Source organism: Triticum dicoccoides, chromosome 3A, assembly GCF_002162155.2.
Source record: "Triticum dicoccoides isolate Atlit2015 ecotype Zavitan chromosome 3A, WEW_v2.0, whole genome shotgun sequence".
Classification (NCBI taxonomy): Eukaryota; Viridiplantae; Streptophyta; class Magnoliopsida; order Poales; family Poaceae; genus Triticum; species Triticum dicoccoides.
This window is the reverse complement of record NC_041384.1, coordinates 393,970,096-393,988,728: the sequence shown is the minus strand read 5'-3', so window position 1 is coordinate 393,988,728 and position 18,633 is coordinate 393,970,096. Positions and strand designations below refer to the sequence as shown.

The 18,633-nt window shown below is 40.4% G+C and overlaps 1 protein-coding gene across 2 annotated transcripts in view; it reads right to left on the bottom strand.

Moving 5' to 3' along the window:
• Nucleotides 1-6: 6 nt before the first annotated feature.
• Nucleotides 7-18,633, bottom strand: part of LOC119268296 — a 30,165-nt gene continuing 11,538 nt past the window's right edge. For both annotated transcript variants that reach the window (XM_037549884.1, XM_037549885.1), the window contains 22 exons: nt 17,728-18,191; nt 17,354-17,656; nt 16,997-17,221; nt 16,723-16,813; nt 16,175-16,252; nt 15,727-16,017; nt 15,448-15,645; nt 14,810-15,289; nt 12,658-12,819; nt 12,252-12,581; nt 12,085-12,167; nt 11,367-11,471; nt 10,802-11,033; nt 10,178-10,522; nt 9,985-10,086; nt 6,445-6,588; nt 6,160-6,248; nt 5,293-5,375; nt 4,667-4,782; nt 1,897-1,982; nt 797-896; nt 7-168 (listed from right to left, as the gene is read on the bottom strand). In XM_037549884.1, the coding sequence (XP_037405781.1) occupies nt 103-168; nt 797-896; nt 1,897-1,982; nt 4,667-4,782; nt 5,293-5,375; nt 6,160-6,248; nt 6,445-6,588; nt 9,985-10,086; nt 10,178-10,522; nt 10,802-11,033; nt 11,367-11,471; nt 12,085-12,167; nt 12,252-12,581; nt 12,658-12,819; nt 14,810-15,289; nt 15,448-15,645; nt 15,727-16,017; nt 16,175-16,252; nt 16,723-16,813; nt 16,997-17,221; nt 17,354-17,656; nt 17,728-18,191 (4,173 nt within the window). In that variant the 3' untranslated portion in view covers nt 7-102. The remainder of the gene's footprint in view (nt 169-796; nt 897-1,896; nt 1,983-4,666; nt 4,783-5,292; nt 5,376-6,159; nt 6,249-6,444; nt 6,589-9,984; nt 10,087-10,177; nt 10,523-10,801; nt 11,034-11,366; nt 11,472-12,084; nt 12,168-12,251; nt 12,582-12,657; nt 12,820-14,809; nt 15,290-15,447; nt 15,646-15,726; nt 16,018-16,174; nt 16,253-16,722; nt 16,814-16,996; nt 17,222-17,353; nt 17,657-17,727; nt 18,192-18,633) is intronic.

Below are 18,633 nucleotides of genomic sequence, written 5' to 3'. Positions count from 1 at the left end.
CATTAACCCGCTTGGCCCAGAGAAGAATTCTGCTCATTGGTGCAAAACCCCTTTTTTTGTACTAATTTAAATTCTCCCTCGGCAGAGTCAGAACACTTTCAGTTACATGTACTGGGCCAGCCATTGCTTGCACATATCAAGAACCGGCAATGCATTTGCATGTAATGCCTGTGAAAGGAGAATATGTTAGTCAGAAAAGAGAACAAAACAAATTGCAGATAAGGGGGGCACAGGGCACCGGTTTCACTTCCCTTGATGCATTTATGCATCAGTTATATGTGTGAGATGTCTTCAAAATCAGTCCCTCAAATTTGAGGTAACACCTGCTAAGTGTCATAACTTTCCAAGTATACTATTCGACTTGAAGACAGGTCCAAATCAATACTTCTAAACAGCAGCCAACCGATAGGCCTCGCCTCACTTGCCAATGACTGAGATTTAACAAATCGATGCACTTTTGGAAGTGACTAATGGTACCATTATTAATGTTAATGGACCAAATAACTACATAAGTACTCCCTCCGTTCCAAAATAAGTGTTGTGGTTTTAGTTCAAATTTGATGTACTTATTTTGGAACGGAGGGAGTAACACTGAAAAGTTCAGGGACCAAAACATATCTGACCCAAACATAACATAAAGGAACCAAATCAGTACATTTTTGTTTATTTACTAGAACTAATTTTGGTGCGCATTACATGGCCCCTTGTTGTAATGGATGCAGGTAAAAAGGAAAACACATAAATTCATTTGATCATTAAGTGCCAACCATATGTAGATCTGTGGAAGATGGCTGACCTGATGGGCAACATATTGAACATCAGCTACACTTCCACTTCGTGAGGCTATCTGGAATGCACTTTTTAGACGGCCGCAAACAACGCAAGCAAGTACTTTCCTGTAGAAATTAGGAAAAATTCAGAAAGGTGAGAAAGAGGGTGCGGCAAAATGACTCCCTGAAGCATGTGCTCCTGGGACAAACAGTAAATTCTCACCAAATACTTAGAAGTTCATGCATGTACATGTTAAAGTTTCTATCTGATGGTGGTTTTCATGGGGAAAAAGAGCAACATTTTGGCCAATGAGCAAATTATCTTAATTCAGTGCTCTAATAAAGCAAAAATTTCAAGCACTAAACTTCATTTTTAATACATGACACAAAGCTGATCTTTTTCCATGAAAATGTATGGACACATGTAAATTTTTCCAAACTTTTTGACATTTGCTAAATCTATTTTTCACCCAGGAAGGCGTGCTCTCAGGTGCCTGCCTTCGTATTATCTGGAAACAACTTCCAAGTATAAAGTTAACAAACACATGATGCATAATCATGTGCTTCCATGTCTGAGGTAACACTTAAAGGTGCCCACTGTGCTGCTTGGTGGCAGTGTCTAACAATTCTGGGAATGCAGGTTCAGTGTACAAACTAGCTACAATGACTTTTGGGGATGATTACAGTGGAATAAGTATAATGTGAAGGCATGATATAAAAGTGATCGCACCTATGAACTTCGATCGCTCCTTTTTTCTTTGCATATAAACATATCACTTCTGTAACTATAGAAGTTTCAGTTTGCTGACATGATCCTAAGTTTACAGTGCAAGAAATCCAAACTAAAGAATGTTGTTTGAACCTCCCTTACTGTATCAATTAACTGCCCTACTTGAGGAGCAAATTACATGATAATGCCCAAGAAAGCAAGAAAAGGTAACCAATCACTGATAAGCAATGCATTCACAGTTTAACACTTAAATATAATTTTAAAAAAAACACCACGTCACAGGTACCATAAAGAAATTTATAGCACTTTAGCAAGAAAGGCTGAAGTAAAGAGTTATCTTCCACATGAAATGCAGTGGCACAATTGAGTAGTTCTTTTGCTATGAATAAGCGAGACCTGTGATTGCTGATTAGCATGTCAATAAGTCGATCTGGCCTTTCTTTATGCTTGTTAGCATAAACATTTATAGCAGCACCCAGAACCTATTAAAAAAAGTGAACAAAAAGATCAGCAGAGCGTTTCACCAAGATCATTCCCATACAGTAATCAACCAAACAAGGATCTTATGTTGAGGCTGCCTTTGGTTTACAGGAATTTCATAGGAATCTTGTAGGATAGGATTGTTGTAAGAAAAAATCCTTTGAAGGCCTTTGGTTTACAGGAATTGAATTCTATTCCCGTATGGGATTTGTTCCTTTCCTTCAGATTTCACAGGATCAGAAACATTAGGTCCGAGCTGATGGAAAATTTCCTATGGCGAACGACATGCGCGCGGATAACTGTTCCCTGCTTTTTTCGCTCACTCGCGTACAGACAAGGATGGGAAAAGAAATTAAAAAGTTGAATCAAATCTGTGTCCAGTCCTCCCTCCTCGCACAGAACGGCACAGCTCGCCGGGAGCGACGCCGGCGGGCGAGGGACGCGGCCACATCCAGTAGACGGGCAACGACCACCGGCAAGCTGGAAAGCATCTACCATCGACCGGCAAGCCTACAGTCTCCAGCAGCGCCCTCCGTCTGCCGCAAATTTCTTCAGGTTTGACTCCATCTTGCCTTCTCTCCCTCGATCCATCATAGTATGCTATTGTGTATTTAGACTCCATGCACTAGCAGCCAATTTGTATTTTAATTGCCTGCACTAGCCCGTGTGATGAGTTGATGATTGCCTGCACTAGTTGCTCAGTTCATACTCCAGTTACATGACAATATACTATGCTGGCAGGGTCTATATTTGCACTTTGTATATACTCCCTCCGTAAAGAAATATAAGAGCGTTTCACATTATTAACCATAAACCAAATGACATTATTTCTTTATGTTTCCTATGTGTGTTCCTTGGGCTTTGCTCCTGGAGGAAGTCGCCTCTAGGGACATTGTGTTGTGTGTTATTTGTGGCTTTCCTTGAGCTATTGTACGTCGGGTGTGCCCTTCTTGGGGCTTGTAATGACTCTTCTATGCAATGAAAAGCAAAGCTTTTGTGTTTTCTCAAAAAAAAAAGATACAGCATATCCATTTTTCTACTGCAAAAGAAAATATGGAGCATCATCTACACATTTTGTACTGTGATACTTGAATTTCCTGAATGCCCGATGAAACATGCGGGAACATAGAAATATAACTGGATATACAATGACATTTATAGAGTACTAGCAATAACTCAGATATGACAAAAAATCAGTTTGGTTTCATGCCTGGGAGGTCGACCATGGAAGCCATTTTCTTGGTACGACAACTTATGGAGAGATACAGGGAGCAAAACAAGGACTTGCATATGGTGTTCATTGACTTGGAGAAGGCCTATGATAAGATACCGCTGAATGTCATGTGATGGGCCTTGGAGAAACACAAAGTCCCAGCAAAGTACATCACCCTCATCAAGGACATGTACGATAATGTTGTGACAAGTGTTCGAACAAGTGATGTCGACACTGACGACTTCCCGATTAAGGTAGGACTGCATCAAGGGTCAGCTTTGGGCCCTTATCTTTTTGCCTTGGTGATGGATGAGGTCACAAGGGATATACAAGGAGATATCCCATCGTGTATTCTCTTTGCGGATGATGTGGTGCTAGTTGACGATAGTCGGACAGGGGTAAATAGGAAGTTGGAGTTATGAAGACAAACCTTGGAATCGAAAGGGTTTAGGCTTAGTAGAACTAAAACCGAGTACATGATGTGCGGTTTCAGTACTAGTAGGTGTGAGGAGGAGGAGGTTAGCCTTGATGGGCAGGTGGTGCCTCAGAAGGACACCTTTTGATATTTGGGGTCAATGCTGCAGGGGGATGGGGGTATTGATGAAGATGTGAACCATCGAATCAAAGCCGGATGGATGAAGTGGCGCCAAGCTTCTGGCATTCTCTGTGATAAGAGAGTGCCACAAAAGCTAAAAGGCAAGTTCTACAGGACGGCAGTTCAACCCGCAATGTTGTATGGCGCTGAGTGTTGGCCGACTAAAAGGCGACATGTTCAACAGTTAGGTGTGGCGGAGATGCGTATGTTGAGATGGATGTGTGGCCACACGAGGAAGGATCGAGTCCGGAATGATGATATACGAGATGGAGCTGGGGTAGCACCAATTGAAGAGAAGCTTGTCCAACATCGTCTGAGATGGTTTGGGCATATTCAGCGCAGGCCTCCAGAAGCTCCAGTGCATAGCGGACGGGTAAAACGTGCGGAGAATGTCAAGAAAGGTCGGGGTAGACCGAATTTGACATGGGAGGAGTCCGTTAAGAGAGACCTGAAGGATTGGAGTATCACCAAAGAACTAGCTATGGACAGGGGTGCGTGGAAGCTTGCTATCCATGTGCAAGAGCCATGAGTTGGTAGCGAGATCTTATGGGTTTCACCTCTAGCCTACCCAACTTGTTTGGGACTAAAGGCTTTGTTGTTGTTGTTGTTGTTGTAGCAATAATTCGGATATGTGACTCTTTGGAAGTTGTGAACTCCAGACACAAATAATGTCATATGACATCGTGTATATCTACATAGGCTACACATTAGTTCCGCATCTGATGAGGTAATTAACAACAAAGCAGAACTCAAACTTCCAAAAGATCCTCCCATGAACAATACAATCTACTACAAGAATATATTATTATTTCTGAGATTGATACCCTATAACTATAAGCAGAGCTGAAGGCTGCACACAAAAAAACAGTACACATCACCTGATCCCATTCATCATCTTCTATGGTTCCTCTAATGTTTTTCAAGAACTCCGTTAACTGGCCACCTTTTTTCCTCTCTGCGAGGGATGCTGCTACACCGGCATAAACATCCACAACTGAAAAGAATTGGTCTGTCAGTAACTCTGAGTATATAGATGCCTACTTCCAAACATTGTTCCCAAATAAGCATCAATTTTTAACATTAATTCTGCAAAATTAAGAGTATAAACTAGATGATACCCCGTGTGTTGCGGTGGGAATTTGTTGCAATATATTTCATTAAGATTTGGTTATATCAAACATTTGGATTAATAATATATGAAAAAAACTAAAGATACATATTATATATTGGATTGGATTATTGTATAGTTGAAAAAAAATATTGAATATAGGTAGTATTATAACATAATGGAATTTTTTTCCCATGCATACTGGGTGGGCCTTTGAAGAGGTGATATGTGTGCATGTTGAAATAAAAATAATTAGTGGGGGTCAACTAATAATGAAAAATAGTTCTCATGCATGTTGTGGTGGGCCTTTGATGAGGTGGCATGTGTTGCATGTTGAGATAATAGAGATAGTGGGGATGAGCTATTTAGGTATATAGGTTGTGGAATATAAGTAACCTGGAAGATCAAACTCATGAAGCATTCTAAAAGCTAAATCAAAATGTTTTTCAGCCAGAGTTTCAACAACCATGCACCTTCGCCTGCAAATAATATGAGCTTATGTTAAACAAATAAGCACACCAGGCAATAAAAGATGGACTAGTCAAAGTACTGGTGCATAAGGAAAAGCGAAGATCGGTAATGATACCGATCATAAAGATAATAAATTTAAGAGTTATCCCTGCAAGTGTCAGCAAAACTTTCATCTGAATACAACAAGATGGTTATTTATAGTAGATAATTCTTCATTGGCACTTAAAACAGCTTACTTACTTACTTACTTACGAAGCCTTTTATCCCAAACAAGTTGGGGTAGGCTAGATATGAAACCCTTTCACGAGGACTTCCCAGGAGGTCACCCATCCTAGTACTACTCTCGCCCAAATGGGTTACATACCCAAAAGACTGGCTAGTTTTTACGTTGGCTCGCCAAGCCTATCACAACCCTTAGATATGAAACCCTTTCACGAGGACTTCCTAGGAGGTCACCCATCCTAGTACTATTCTCGCTCAAATGGGTTTCATACCTATGGGACTGGCTAGTTTTTACGTTGGCTCGCCAAGCCTATCACAACCCTCCTCCTTTACCCGGGCTTGGGACCGGCTATGCCTAGAAGACATAGGCGGAGTTTGGCACTTAAAACAGCTCAATAAAGGAAATTTAAAGCTAAATCATGATGCGAAAATGTGAACTGGACATGACCATGCAATAATAGGAATCGTCCAGGAGGGGTGTATCTTTCAGATAACATGTGTAGGAGTGTACCCTCCTTCAAGAGCAGTTAAAAAATATTTAACCTTAAAAAGCAAAGCAGTAGCACAAACCTCAGAGTTTCAGGATCAGTTGGATTTCCAAACAGGGAGGTCTTCCACTGAGGCCCATCTACACTGTTGAGGGCCTTCACAACATCCATCTATGTTTTCAACATATGCAACTCGATTAGCATACCTAGGTCTAAAACTGGGCACCAAATGAGTGCAGAGCTAGAAAAAACTACATGCGCGTCGGTGGGTCCCAGAGAAACAGTCTCAAACATGCACAAAAATTTTTATAGAAGGGAAATAAGCCATGTTCGCCCAGTAATTTATCTTCCTTGACAATTTCCTCACCTGATAGGAAACTCTGGTAGAAAATTTCATTATCATCTCTCGAGTTAGTTTTTCCGATGCACTCTTATTGCGAGCAGTCCGTGATACCAATTTTGTAGCCTCAATTGTTCTATCTCGTACAGATAAGGCTTCCTCAAAATGTGTCTGCACTCATAAGAAGCTGAGTATAAGAAACACACCAAACCATTATTGATTAATTATTATGACGCCACTGTTCAAAATTACAATGTAAGTATGCATAGCCAGGTCCAAAATAACCCAAAAACTTTCTATTTTTATAAGTATTTTTTTAATGATTAGACTTGCTTAAATAACATCCACAGTAGTCAAATGTAACACTGTTGGCACTAAAGATGAGGCAAATCAAACTGCATGTATGTCATGGGAATATTTCATTGAAAGTTAGTTGATGCAAGTTGTGCAAAGATATCCAGGAACAATTATTTTTCTAGAGAGCATGGGATTTTTTTACAATGTTTTCTACTATTTAGATTCCTTATGCAGCAGTGCAGACCACATTTAGTCTCCCTGAGATTTACTCTATGAAAAGTAGTTTTGCATAATGTTACTAAATCAGTGCATTAGAAAGCAGCTTTGCTGTCAAATGACTGCAACAGTACAGGGTTCCACCATTCACCTGTAAGTTTACATTTCTATGTGCGGCCTAAGAATATTGCACAAAAAGAAAAACTGCATGTTGTACAAAATCTAGAACTGACTGCTAACGTTTCTAGACCCTCATATGACTAAAGCTGCTGGCTCGGATTGTTACGACAAGATACATAACCCTAGGTCCAAGAAGTGCTTCTTCAAGGTGGCACACTGGAGGTTGAACTATGCATTAAATTAAAGAGTCTAATTTGAGCATAACACTTAAGTACCAAGTTTTTGTTATAGAAAAGAGTCACAAGTAGTATAACTGGATGGTGTCATACTAGTTGACACTTACACCCCATTATTCAAAACCACTTTATGAGTTTCCGTATAATGCTACACAAATTAGTGGATGCAAGCCATGCTATATCATCTGCAGTGTGCCCCTGCAAAGGTTTACAAAAAAATAAGACCTCTTGTGACCTGTACGAAAAAGACAAATTCGTAGCTATATAATCGGCCCTAAAATTTTATCTACTTTTTACTAGGTCACAAATGGTAAAACTATTTGATGCTCTTTTTGTAAGTGCAAGTGCTTTAGCATGACCTGTATCCATGATTTCTTTTTCAGATTTTGCGAGAACAGGCAACTAGTTGCCAAATTTACTCTCTGTGTAACTGAGTTACTTTTACAGGAATGCTGATTTACAGGGATCCTGTTCAGCTAAGTGGGCTGGATATTATACATGCCCAAAGTCCTAATACGAACAAGAAAAACAAGCCAAACCGGTCAACTCAATTTGATTGTTTTTGGTACTGTATGGAGAAATGTGTATTTTTATGCTTCCACTCTTTTTGGTAAAAAGGAGGAAAAAATTAGTAACAGACAAACTAGCCAGAAAAAAATAACCACTCCAGAGACTCCTGATCAGACCTAGCCCACTACCAAACTGGCGTAGTGCCTCCGAACCTGCTCCTCCACATGCTACACCAACAGCCTAGTTATCTAACCACAGCATTAGCAGCCAAGGTCTGTTCCTTCTGCTGTCCCCTCTGTGACACTGCCTCCGCTTCTCTAGAAGCTCTGCGCCAGACACCTCCCCTCGACATCCCCGTCACGCCCCCGCTTCCGCATCTCTAGAAGCTCTGCGCTAGGTGGCTCCTCTCAATATCCCCGTCATGCCCCCGCAGGCTCCTCTCGCCTTCCAGCCACCTGCACGTGCTGCTCCTCCCTTTGCTGTCTCCAGTGCACATGCTTCTGCTAGCAGGACATCCCCTTCCCACGCCATCGCCATCAACTCCATACGCTCCGCCTCGCTTCACAGACGATATCCGTATGAGGCTTATCACAACGCTGCACGTGTCCTATGTCAGGTGTTTAATGGAATGATGTGCATGATGTGGTCCTATGAAATCTTTGCTGCTCGCTTTGTACTACTTTCAAGTTAGCTGCTTAGCTGGTTCTGTCGACAGTTGGTTAGTTGTTTGTCTGCGGTTCCAAGCTGGTTGCTGTTCTGTTATAGGCCGAGTATATGAGTGTTTGAGTTGTATATATGTTACCCGTGTAGTATCCCCCTACTGTATAAGGTGATTTCTGCATATTTACCACATGGTATCAGAGCCTTAAAACAATGTAGTACCAATGACCCCCTTTCGTCTTTCCAGGCGAAGGGAGCTGGACCCCAAACAGCTCAATGGGGATATTACATGGCTAACATATATCAACAACACTGAGTTTGGAGAGGTAAAAGCCATGTTGTGCCCTAGTTTGGTAAATGGGGATATTGCACTGTTAACATATCTAGACATGTTTTAGTGTTAGATACATCTCTATCTAGACAAATCTAAGACAAGTAGTTTGGGACGGAGGGAGTACAACTCTAACAATGAGGACTGGAACCATAGATCAAAATTTTCGTTGTCAACTGCCCCTGATAGCTAATGGTGAGCATTTAATTAAAATCTACTGGTCAAGCACTGGCAATACATATCGTAGTGTCTATTCTGTGTCTATTCTCAGTTTGCAATAGCACGCGACCCACCAATAAACTTGTCATAATTTTTTTTTAATATCAAGGATGTCTGACAATACAATGGTAGGTAAAAGCAGAACAAGATAAAAGTTAATCCGTAATAAAAAAACGCCAGAATTAAGGGGGAAAATCACATTGAATATGTGTGCAGAAGTACATAATGTTAGCAGAATCATTTTGAAGTGGCAACAATTACAAAAAAAATATTGGAGGTACTTCATTTTATAGCATACAAATTCGTCCAAAAATATGATCAGCTGTAAGCTACAAACAGAACAAGAGTTAAGTGAACAATATTGTAGTTAGTGTGTTTAATTTTTATTTTATTTGTGCGGGTCAAATATGATCATAGTTTTGGTTGAAATTTTACAGGTTCATGGGTTATACTATGTGGCAGACCTACACTTCTTTCATAATTTCATAAAATTTTGCTTCTCGCCTCAATTTAGCTTAGTGAATTGAGCCCATCCTTTATTTTCATCCTGGATTCGCCACTGGTGCACTCGATAATTGATGATTCGGTGGTGCTCAAGAAGCCTATTTCTTCGAGAAACCATGATTCAGTGGTTCGTGACTGTTCTCGAGAATTATTTCCTAGTTATCTCACTTGGTTCAGTTGGCACAGCACTAGGCTGGTTGCTGTGTACCATGTATGTGATAGCAGTGTTCTATGTTTAATTCATGACTTCATGTAAATATGTACTCATGTCAAGTGACCTTTTCTAGAGTGGAGATTAGAAGTTGTTGCAATATTAAATTTGGTAAATATGGCAGTTATAGAAACCGTAAGCGAACACTTTGATATTTATCGAGACTGAACTATATTGTCAAAGTGCCATATGTAACGGAGCTGCATAGAGACCAACTAATGAATTATAAGTTTGTAACACATTGATAATGAAAATCATAATACCTTGGCATGTCCCAAATGCTTCAGAGATTCCTCTTGGGACATTGAATTCATGAATAACTGAATACAGCAAAGGCCAGAAGCCACATGGTCACCTTTTAGAACCTGATACACCATGTTTCAATGTAAAAATTAATTAGCGCGAAAGCAGTGGACTCCAAAGGAAGTGACGCAAAGGAAAAATTGATGATAGTACCAGAAAATTGTAAAGATAATTATAGTGCCGATGCATTTCACAGTAGTTACAAATGCGGGTGAGAACAGTGTTCATGTACTGAATCACAGTTGTGTCATGATATGTCGTGGATTGAGTTATTGCTAATATTGTATCCTCCAATACAGACATAGCACCATATCCAAGACATAGATCACACAGGTCATCAATTGTCCCATAATCAGTTGTTAAAGGATCACTCCGAGGAACTGAAGACAAAGATGTTTCCCCTTCTGCGGTTGGTTCACTGGATGGAAAGAATAGAGAGCATGCTTCTGCATAATGGCCATGCCTGAACATGAAAGCCAGCATTTGTGGGCGAGCATACTGCAAGTATCCGAAAGAAACCATTAATCACAAATTCAAAAGGACTTGGCAAACCATACAATCTAGTGGCTGAAATAAATTCAGAAGGACTTGGGCAAACCAAAACCTGAACAGGGTTCAAGTGTGGCTTTAATTGCCACTGTAAGAAATGGTCATCACAGTGATTACAAGTACGCAGAGTCTAGAAAGTGTAAAGAAAACTCTAGGGTAAACCTTGTATGCCAAAGTTTGAGCTAATAAAGAAAAATAGGAACACCTTTGAAGGAGGACAAATCTTACTTCCTGCAAGTAATGAATACACTCTGCATATCGGACGCTATCAAGATTGCTGCGAGGACCATCTTCAAGGTATGAGCTAGCAGACGAAAATTGGTTATCTAGAGAATCTCTGGATTGCCTGGACCTCTCAGATCGTGGGAATGTGGATGGCATATATAGAACATTAAGATAAGAATCAGCAGAAAGGGAATCATCGAAGATGGTTGCTGCACTTTTTGCTACATGTTCATACCTGCAATGCCAGTTTGATAGCAGTTACTTAAGAAGAGGAAAACCACATATCTCTTGATTGAAATTAATAATGCCAGGGAACTGGTAAATAAGTTTTCAGTTCAGGGGCACTACTACCAACCAGTTCTTAACCTCAAGCACTAATACCAGAACTAGAGAAAGAAACAAGTCTACCAAAAAAAGGTTAACTGCTGAGTTAATAAATACGAAATATACATCATAAATATGATGATTCATTGACCAGAATAACTTGGGCAATTTTACTTTGCTCCGTGCAAAGAACATTTTGTTAGAAGTTTCAAAAGATGAAACACAATTGATGTTAATCCCTTACATAGAGCGGACAGAAGAAACATCAACAGGAGGACCTCCTTCAATTGTGTTAATGATATCAAGGACAACAGGAGGCGCATCACCTTTGAACTGTTGAAGAGCTTGCCTGGAAAAGAAATGCAATAAAAATGAAGATTTGTACAACAGAAAGTATCACCATGGTTAACAAGTTCAAGGATGGAGTCATTGACCAAGCTAAGATAAAGCGGAGACTCAGAGTGCCCAAGGTCAGCTATTGCAACCTCATATCTGACAGTCTGGATGTAAGCAATACCAATTCCTACAAAATTTTCCAATGCTCCATCTGTAGGCAACAATTTTAGACTGCTTATCGCTGTGACAAATTGACGACAATCAACCTATTTCACCATATTTCTAACGAATAATGATAAAAGGACGATTGCAGAAAATAAACGTGCAATTTTATGCAAGAAATTTTACTTTAACCATTAGGTTTCCCATATCCTTAGACAGCTATACTAAGAGAGCATACCACTACATCTGCAACCCTATACACATTTAGCAACCAGTGCGAGATCACTACACATTTAGCAACCAGTTCATCATCCTCTGATGTCTTCTTTTTCCTGAAGGCAGTGTTTTTTTTATCTGTTTGTTTCCTTGATTTCTTTTGTATTTGTAACTAAATCTTCAATTTCTTCTGCAGGCAGGCGCTTATAAGAGAAAGTGAGAAACAACAAAGAAGAGTTTTCTCTTACTTAAATTTCACACGGGCTTGAGCGTAGTGTTCCATTCGAACTAGAGCATGGCCCCAAGCAACCCACACTGGAAAAGCATCAATCTGAAATTGATCACGTCATTAAATTACCTTATCACTGTCATGGAAAAATATGAAGTATAGACAGAAACAAGTTGTAACATTCACCTTGCACTTCTTAGAAGTATATACAGCCATGCTGTATCGCTCATCACTGACCAGCCTGTCACGTAGACTAGTTGAAGACTCTTTGCCAGCAATATCATCAAGTGATGCAATAATACCTGATCCCAGCAGGCTTTGAAGAAGCTCAGCACGCCCTAGCCACATATCTGCTTGAGCAAGGAGATCAGACAGCTCATCTTGATGTTGGACCCCAGTGCTTGAACTGCCAGCGTCCACAGAAACAGCATCAGCATCTCTACTTCTTTCAGAGCCACTTGACAAATCACTACTCCCGGTGAGCTTTTTTAGTAGATTTTTTGCATAAGAGATTGCCTGATGAAATGTCATTGATGTTAATCTACCAAGTTATGATACTCAAAATTACCATGCTGCTAGTTCTTTTTCATACCTGCACATAAGTTTCCGTTGCATGATAAGCCCGGGCAACATTGTCCATAGATGCATTGAGAGGCAACTGTAGGGAGCTTAGTACAACCTTCATCTGAGTAACACATAGTTCAAGTGCACCTTTTCCGGCTACTGACTCATCGGTGCACAGTGAAAGCAATGCCTAGAATTTGGTTCACAAAGAATTACACAAATAGATGACAAAAAATTGACACTATCACTTACGTACACTTCAGAAGTTGCTTCATATTGACACTTCATTCTTTTTTTCAATAATACTAGTAAGATGCCCGTGCTGCGCTACGGAACCACGAGAAATGAGACACAATATAATTTAATCTAGCTATATATCAAATTAATTCACTTTAATAACTCTGATTATATATTGACCATGGCCCGAAGGCTTATTGGTGTAATTGTATTACATGAAAGGTGATATGTACCGTCTACAGACATGACAAACCTTGGTACTCTAGAGTCTGGAGATATTGGACTAAAAAAGGTCTGCTTGAGCTCATGGGCTTAAATGAGTTTTGTTATGAACAGGTCGACAAATGGAACATACAAGGGTTTTTTTCAAAGCAATGTGGCAGCAAATGGACTCACATAAATACTGGAGAATAAATATAAGGCAGGTTTCTTTTTCGAAACACGTGTTGTCTATTAAAAAAGGATGCGTTTCTCATGTTCTAGAAGAGTCCTACTATTACTATATAAAAATGGATGAATTTCTCATGTTGAAGGAGAAGAGTCCTATAATATACAAGTTATATATTTTTTTAGCGGCGAAAATTTGGGCAACCCACTTGGTCAACATGTGATGATAGTCTGGTAAAAAAATTATTCACATCGAAAGTATCTTCCAATTGTAAACCTTGTACCGTAAGTTCTATGATGACTGTTTTGAAAATTGTTCCTTGGAACATATACAGTTATTTCTGTAAAACCTCGAGTGGTGCAGCATAAAAAAAAAGATTTTTCATGTCCGCTTTGAAATCTAAATTTCCCAACCCAATTTCTGATCACATGTGTACTAACCGTTGGCAGGAAGCCCTAATTTCTCAGTTCTGTAGATAAAACCATACTGTCTAGAACACACCGAACGCAACAAAACTAGTTTTTTGAGCTCTCAAGCAACCAGGAAAGACCTATATGTGTCTGTGCTGCATGCATTAGGTAGAGAACGTCCAAGAAATTCAAACATCGTGCAAGGAAGAGTCACGTGCATACATATTCCACTGCAGCAACAAACTGCAATTGATTAAGCTATAATCTAATGGGTTCAGGAACCAATTAGGCGAATGGGTGTGATTAGACAAGGTATACTTTGTGAAGATGTAAAGGAAGCAGGGAAGAGAAAACTGAAGATGCGGTGCTGCACCTAGATTGCAGCAAACATAGAGGGGCATAGCCCGACCCTCATGAGGAAGGGAGCAGTTCTTGCGCGAGTGCGTCCAACGAGTGTGGGCAAGTAGATTAGCAAGGGGTACTGCCTCCACGCTATGCTCGTGGCGAGTGGGCGCATTGGTCGGGCGTACTACACCTCGGCATTGTTCCGATGACAGCGAGCAAGCGTTGGCAGTGGAGACTGAGCGTGACGGGAAGCCGATGACAAGAACGATACATAAATGAGGGGAATAATCGGCTGAACAAGATTAGAAAGTACTAATAGTGACAGTGCAGATGGATATGGATCGGGAAAGTATGTGGCAGAAGAAAGGAGATTGGGGAAGGCCATGCGGTGCAGACATGCAGCAGCAGGACAGAGAGGATGAGTGAAGGGGGTGTTTTTTGATACAGTATTTTTTAATCCGCCTACCTGCCTGCTAGGTCTCTATGCATGGTCCACTTGACAGAGCTGAGAGGAAGAGGTGGGACATAGAAGTGAACGGACGGCCACCAACTGTAAACTTTATAAGTAGGAAAGAGAATTAATCTAAAATCAAGTTCAATTTAGCAGTATTTCCAACTTAACCGCTAAAAAAATGGCACATCAGGAAATAATGTTAGGTAAATAATTCAAAGCTACCAACTAGCTGCCCTTGATGCATAATACGGAAAAGGGGGGACTGCGGATAAGCCAGAATAATGCAGGATAAGAACTTATAAATCAGTAGCATTCGAAGAAAGATAAGCCTGATAAGCAAACACACCTTGAATAGTGCGATATCTGGAGAGGATTCATATCTATGACATGAACGAGTTGTGTTATCCCTATCAGACTCTCCGGTAAGCACCCACTCCTCAGGAGCAGAAACAAAAGGAAGTCTATCTTGTCCTTCGGAAGGGTAAACAGGTGTCTGCTCCTCCTGTACACCAGGCATCGCTTCCCAAGAGGATCTATCACCTGAGCCTGAACTCTTTCTTTTCCGAGGGATATCTTTCGGGGGGGTTTTGGTGCCACCGTCGCGGGGCACCCATGAGAATGCTTTACGTGCCTCTCTCTGAAAGTTGCCAAAACTCTGCACAAAATTTGTTTTAGCTGGTATGGCAGCCTTTTTTTGTTTTTCTCTTGCCGCAGAGATGGTTTGTCGAGGTTCCCTAAGAGTAGAATCAATATTGACAGAGATTGCTTTCTTAGCGTAAGCAATGATTAACTTGTCATCCCTCAGGGATGGAAATTCTTTCAAAACCTGAAGTCATAAAGAAGAAATCTTCCATTAGCACAGTAGGTTGACATGTTCCTAGTATAGCAGCAGGCCAGCAGCTCCAAGGAGAGAATCATTTCTGTTGTCCCAAAAAGTTCCAAGGATGAGAGTTGACATGCAAAAAATTAGTTGAAACGGAATACCAGAGATGCAGACTCGAGTTGCTTCATCATCAATAGTACTTCCAGAATCAACTGAGGATGTTCATGCAGAGAAGAGCAACGCTGTTGTGATGGCAATGGCAATAAGGAAAGAACACGAAGACCCAGCGCCCATGAATTAAGTCGAGCAATCTCAGCATCTGACAAATTCCCAACTGTACGTTTGAGAAAAAAATGCACCTGAAACAATTAATCAGTATTATTTTAATCCTTGTCAGAAAAGTTTAGTACAATTAACTCTTGTCAGATTTGGCAACATACGAGAAGCTGCTTTGAGCGCAAGTCAGGTAATAACTTCATGGCACCAATGGCAACAGGAAGAGCATCATTGGAATCTCGTAAGGTCGATAGAAATCGTGATGCCGCAGCTGGGCCTCCACCATTAAGTGGATCAGTGGTAAGAAGATTGACAAGCTGGCGGCCTTGCAGTTCCCTCCGCAAATCAATTGACAGAGAGGCACTTTCGGCGACCTGTAAAGCAGCAGATACAGCTCCTTTGGCGGCAAGCCTGAGTGCTAACCCCTCTGGATCATCTTCACAATCAACTTCGACCTAGTAATTTGAATGTCAGTCAAGTTTAAACATGGAAAACTTTGATACAAAAAACGACACATACTTTTAAGGAACAATTCTGAAGCCTATGTTGTCACAAAATTTAAAATAGTGGGACGGAAGATCAAAATCATATGACATTCATTGATTGGCTTACCTCTTGCCATCTGGTGTAATGGTCATCAGCACTCATAATATGACCATACCGCTGCAGAGATTGCTTCATGTGTAGCACCTGTTACAAAATGACACGGAAAATTATAAAAAAATGATGGATACATAGAAGGACCTAGGTATCAATATAATTAAGAATAATAGGCGCCCTAAATTTGAGTTGAAGATGGCCAGGAATGAGTGGTGGGATTGTACAATAACAAACAAGAAATGCTAGACCAGGTCGTAAAAGCTAAGTTTTGAGAAACTGAACCTGTTGCGTCAAACTAAACAGGTTGTGTCATAGAATGACACGATCACAGTCAAGCACATATTGTTACGTTTTAAAGTTAGATAGCAAGACAAACCAACAAGAGCTACTTAGTGTTGGCTTGGACAGGAATATCTGTTAGGTGATATGCATAAATGAGATCACAGTTTTTTCAGACTAAGTAAAGCCATGACTTGACCAGGCACACAACAACATATGTCCATATGACCTTTCAAGATAATGTGTGAACTTGAAATGTAAATAAATGCAAATCAAGCTACCTTACTCCGCATAGGATCATTCTCAGGTAAGTGGCAGATGCACATAGTTAGAACATTGGTTGCAGCGTCAAGGTTCCAACTGTGCAGGTACCTAGAAATGAAAGTATGCACTCAGTAACTCAATATGCCTATCTGGAGAACAAAAATATAGCAACGGTGATGCATTCAAAATGGACATCTATCAAATATACTAAAACTGAAAGAATGCCTTCACTACACAAAATCAAAAGGTTTATTGTACTAATAAGGCTGGAACGAAAATGACATGACGTACTGAAGAGCAAGCTGAGCTGCAAGTTTTTTATCCCTCAGTCTCAAACAATACTGCCAAGTATTGCTCCCCAAGTTACGGGAACCATATGGGCGGAATTGTCCTGTGCCTAGACTTCTTTCTTCCCTTTGATCAATGAGCAATCGAAGTAATTTATCAGACGCTCCATTGCGCAAACAACGGTCGGATACAGCAAGAGCATCAGTTAGTTTTCCTTCATTAATTAGCCTACAGAGACAAAGCAAGTTTAATTGTCACATAGAAATTATCACAACAAGCAATGGCCAAGTGCAAGTGAGAAACTCTCATTGTGTGTAGAGCAAAAGGCGTGGCCAAGAAAAACTTGTAAAATCCTGCTACCTCTCAACGGCTTTCTCATATGGTCCTTCGTTCTCCCAGTCAAAAGAAATAAATGCTGTTGGCTCTAGTTTAGCATCATCATATTTAGGGGATTCTAGTGTACTTGAAGCGGCATTTCCATTTATGACGACATCTTCAAGCTCTGATTCAGCATCACTGTCAGGTTCACGAGCTCGCTTAATAGAAATTTTTCCTTTTGATTGATGCACGGCGACTTCATTTTCAGTTTTAACTGCCACGGCAGACTCAGATACCCGGTGAAGGTTAGACTGCATCTGTATCCACCGGTTCAAAGTTGGATATCTGCAAGTAACTTAGATACTTACAAAGTGAAGTTGATTGGGACATGATGGCATAAAATGACTATTCATTACCTCTCTGATTGTTCAAGAGCGAATTCATAGAATGACCTCTCAACTTCAGTGGTTTGCATTGCATCCTTCACATAAGTAGGAGATGATTCACTGTCACCAGATAGTATGCTACTTCCAAACACACATGCCAGAACTGCTCTTACTGATGATAATTGGGCTAAATGCTTCACTAAATTTAACTGAAGAGGATACAGCGGATCCCGGCGAGAAGACAACAATGAATCATGTGGACTCCATCCTTGATCAGGGGGGAGGGACTTTGGAACTGTTGAACTGTTTTCAGAAATAATATTGGAAACTGTGGTTAAAATAGGAATGCAAGCCCATCCTTGTCCTGTTCGTGGAGGAAGAACTGGTGGCACACAAGCTGATATTATCTCATGCACAAAATCCACACCCATTGTGTCAGCTACCTTCGCAGCTGCGTCAGTGCTTCCATGCTCAAAAACTAAACGAGTTAAAAGCTGCATGGCAAACGAACATTATATTAGTCCAAAATAATTCTCGAACCACTTTGGACTACAATAACAGCAAGACAAAAGAAATTGAATGTAAACAATATTCCATCGTAGTTTCACATTAAAAAATGAATAAGGACACTGAACAGTAATTACCCTGTGTTTCTTAAAAGGCGTTTACTTCATACAAATGACGTTGCACTTTATGTCTTCACCAATATAATGTGTCAGTTAGTCTTTTCTCATTCTTTTTAGGCAATATTTTTAAGGATGTTGAATTAGAAGAGTATACGGCATGATAATTGATATGTATTGTGGTTTGATGCATAGAATTTCAGGTTGGACTCGAAATCATCAAGAATGGAGATCATCCAGGAGGACTGCATGTATGTATATTAAGATAGAAAAGGTTTTACAAAGCCAACGAAACGTGGTCTGTAGCGAGCTC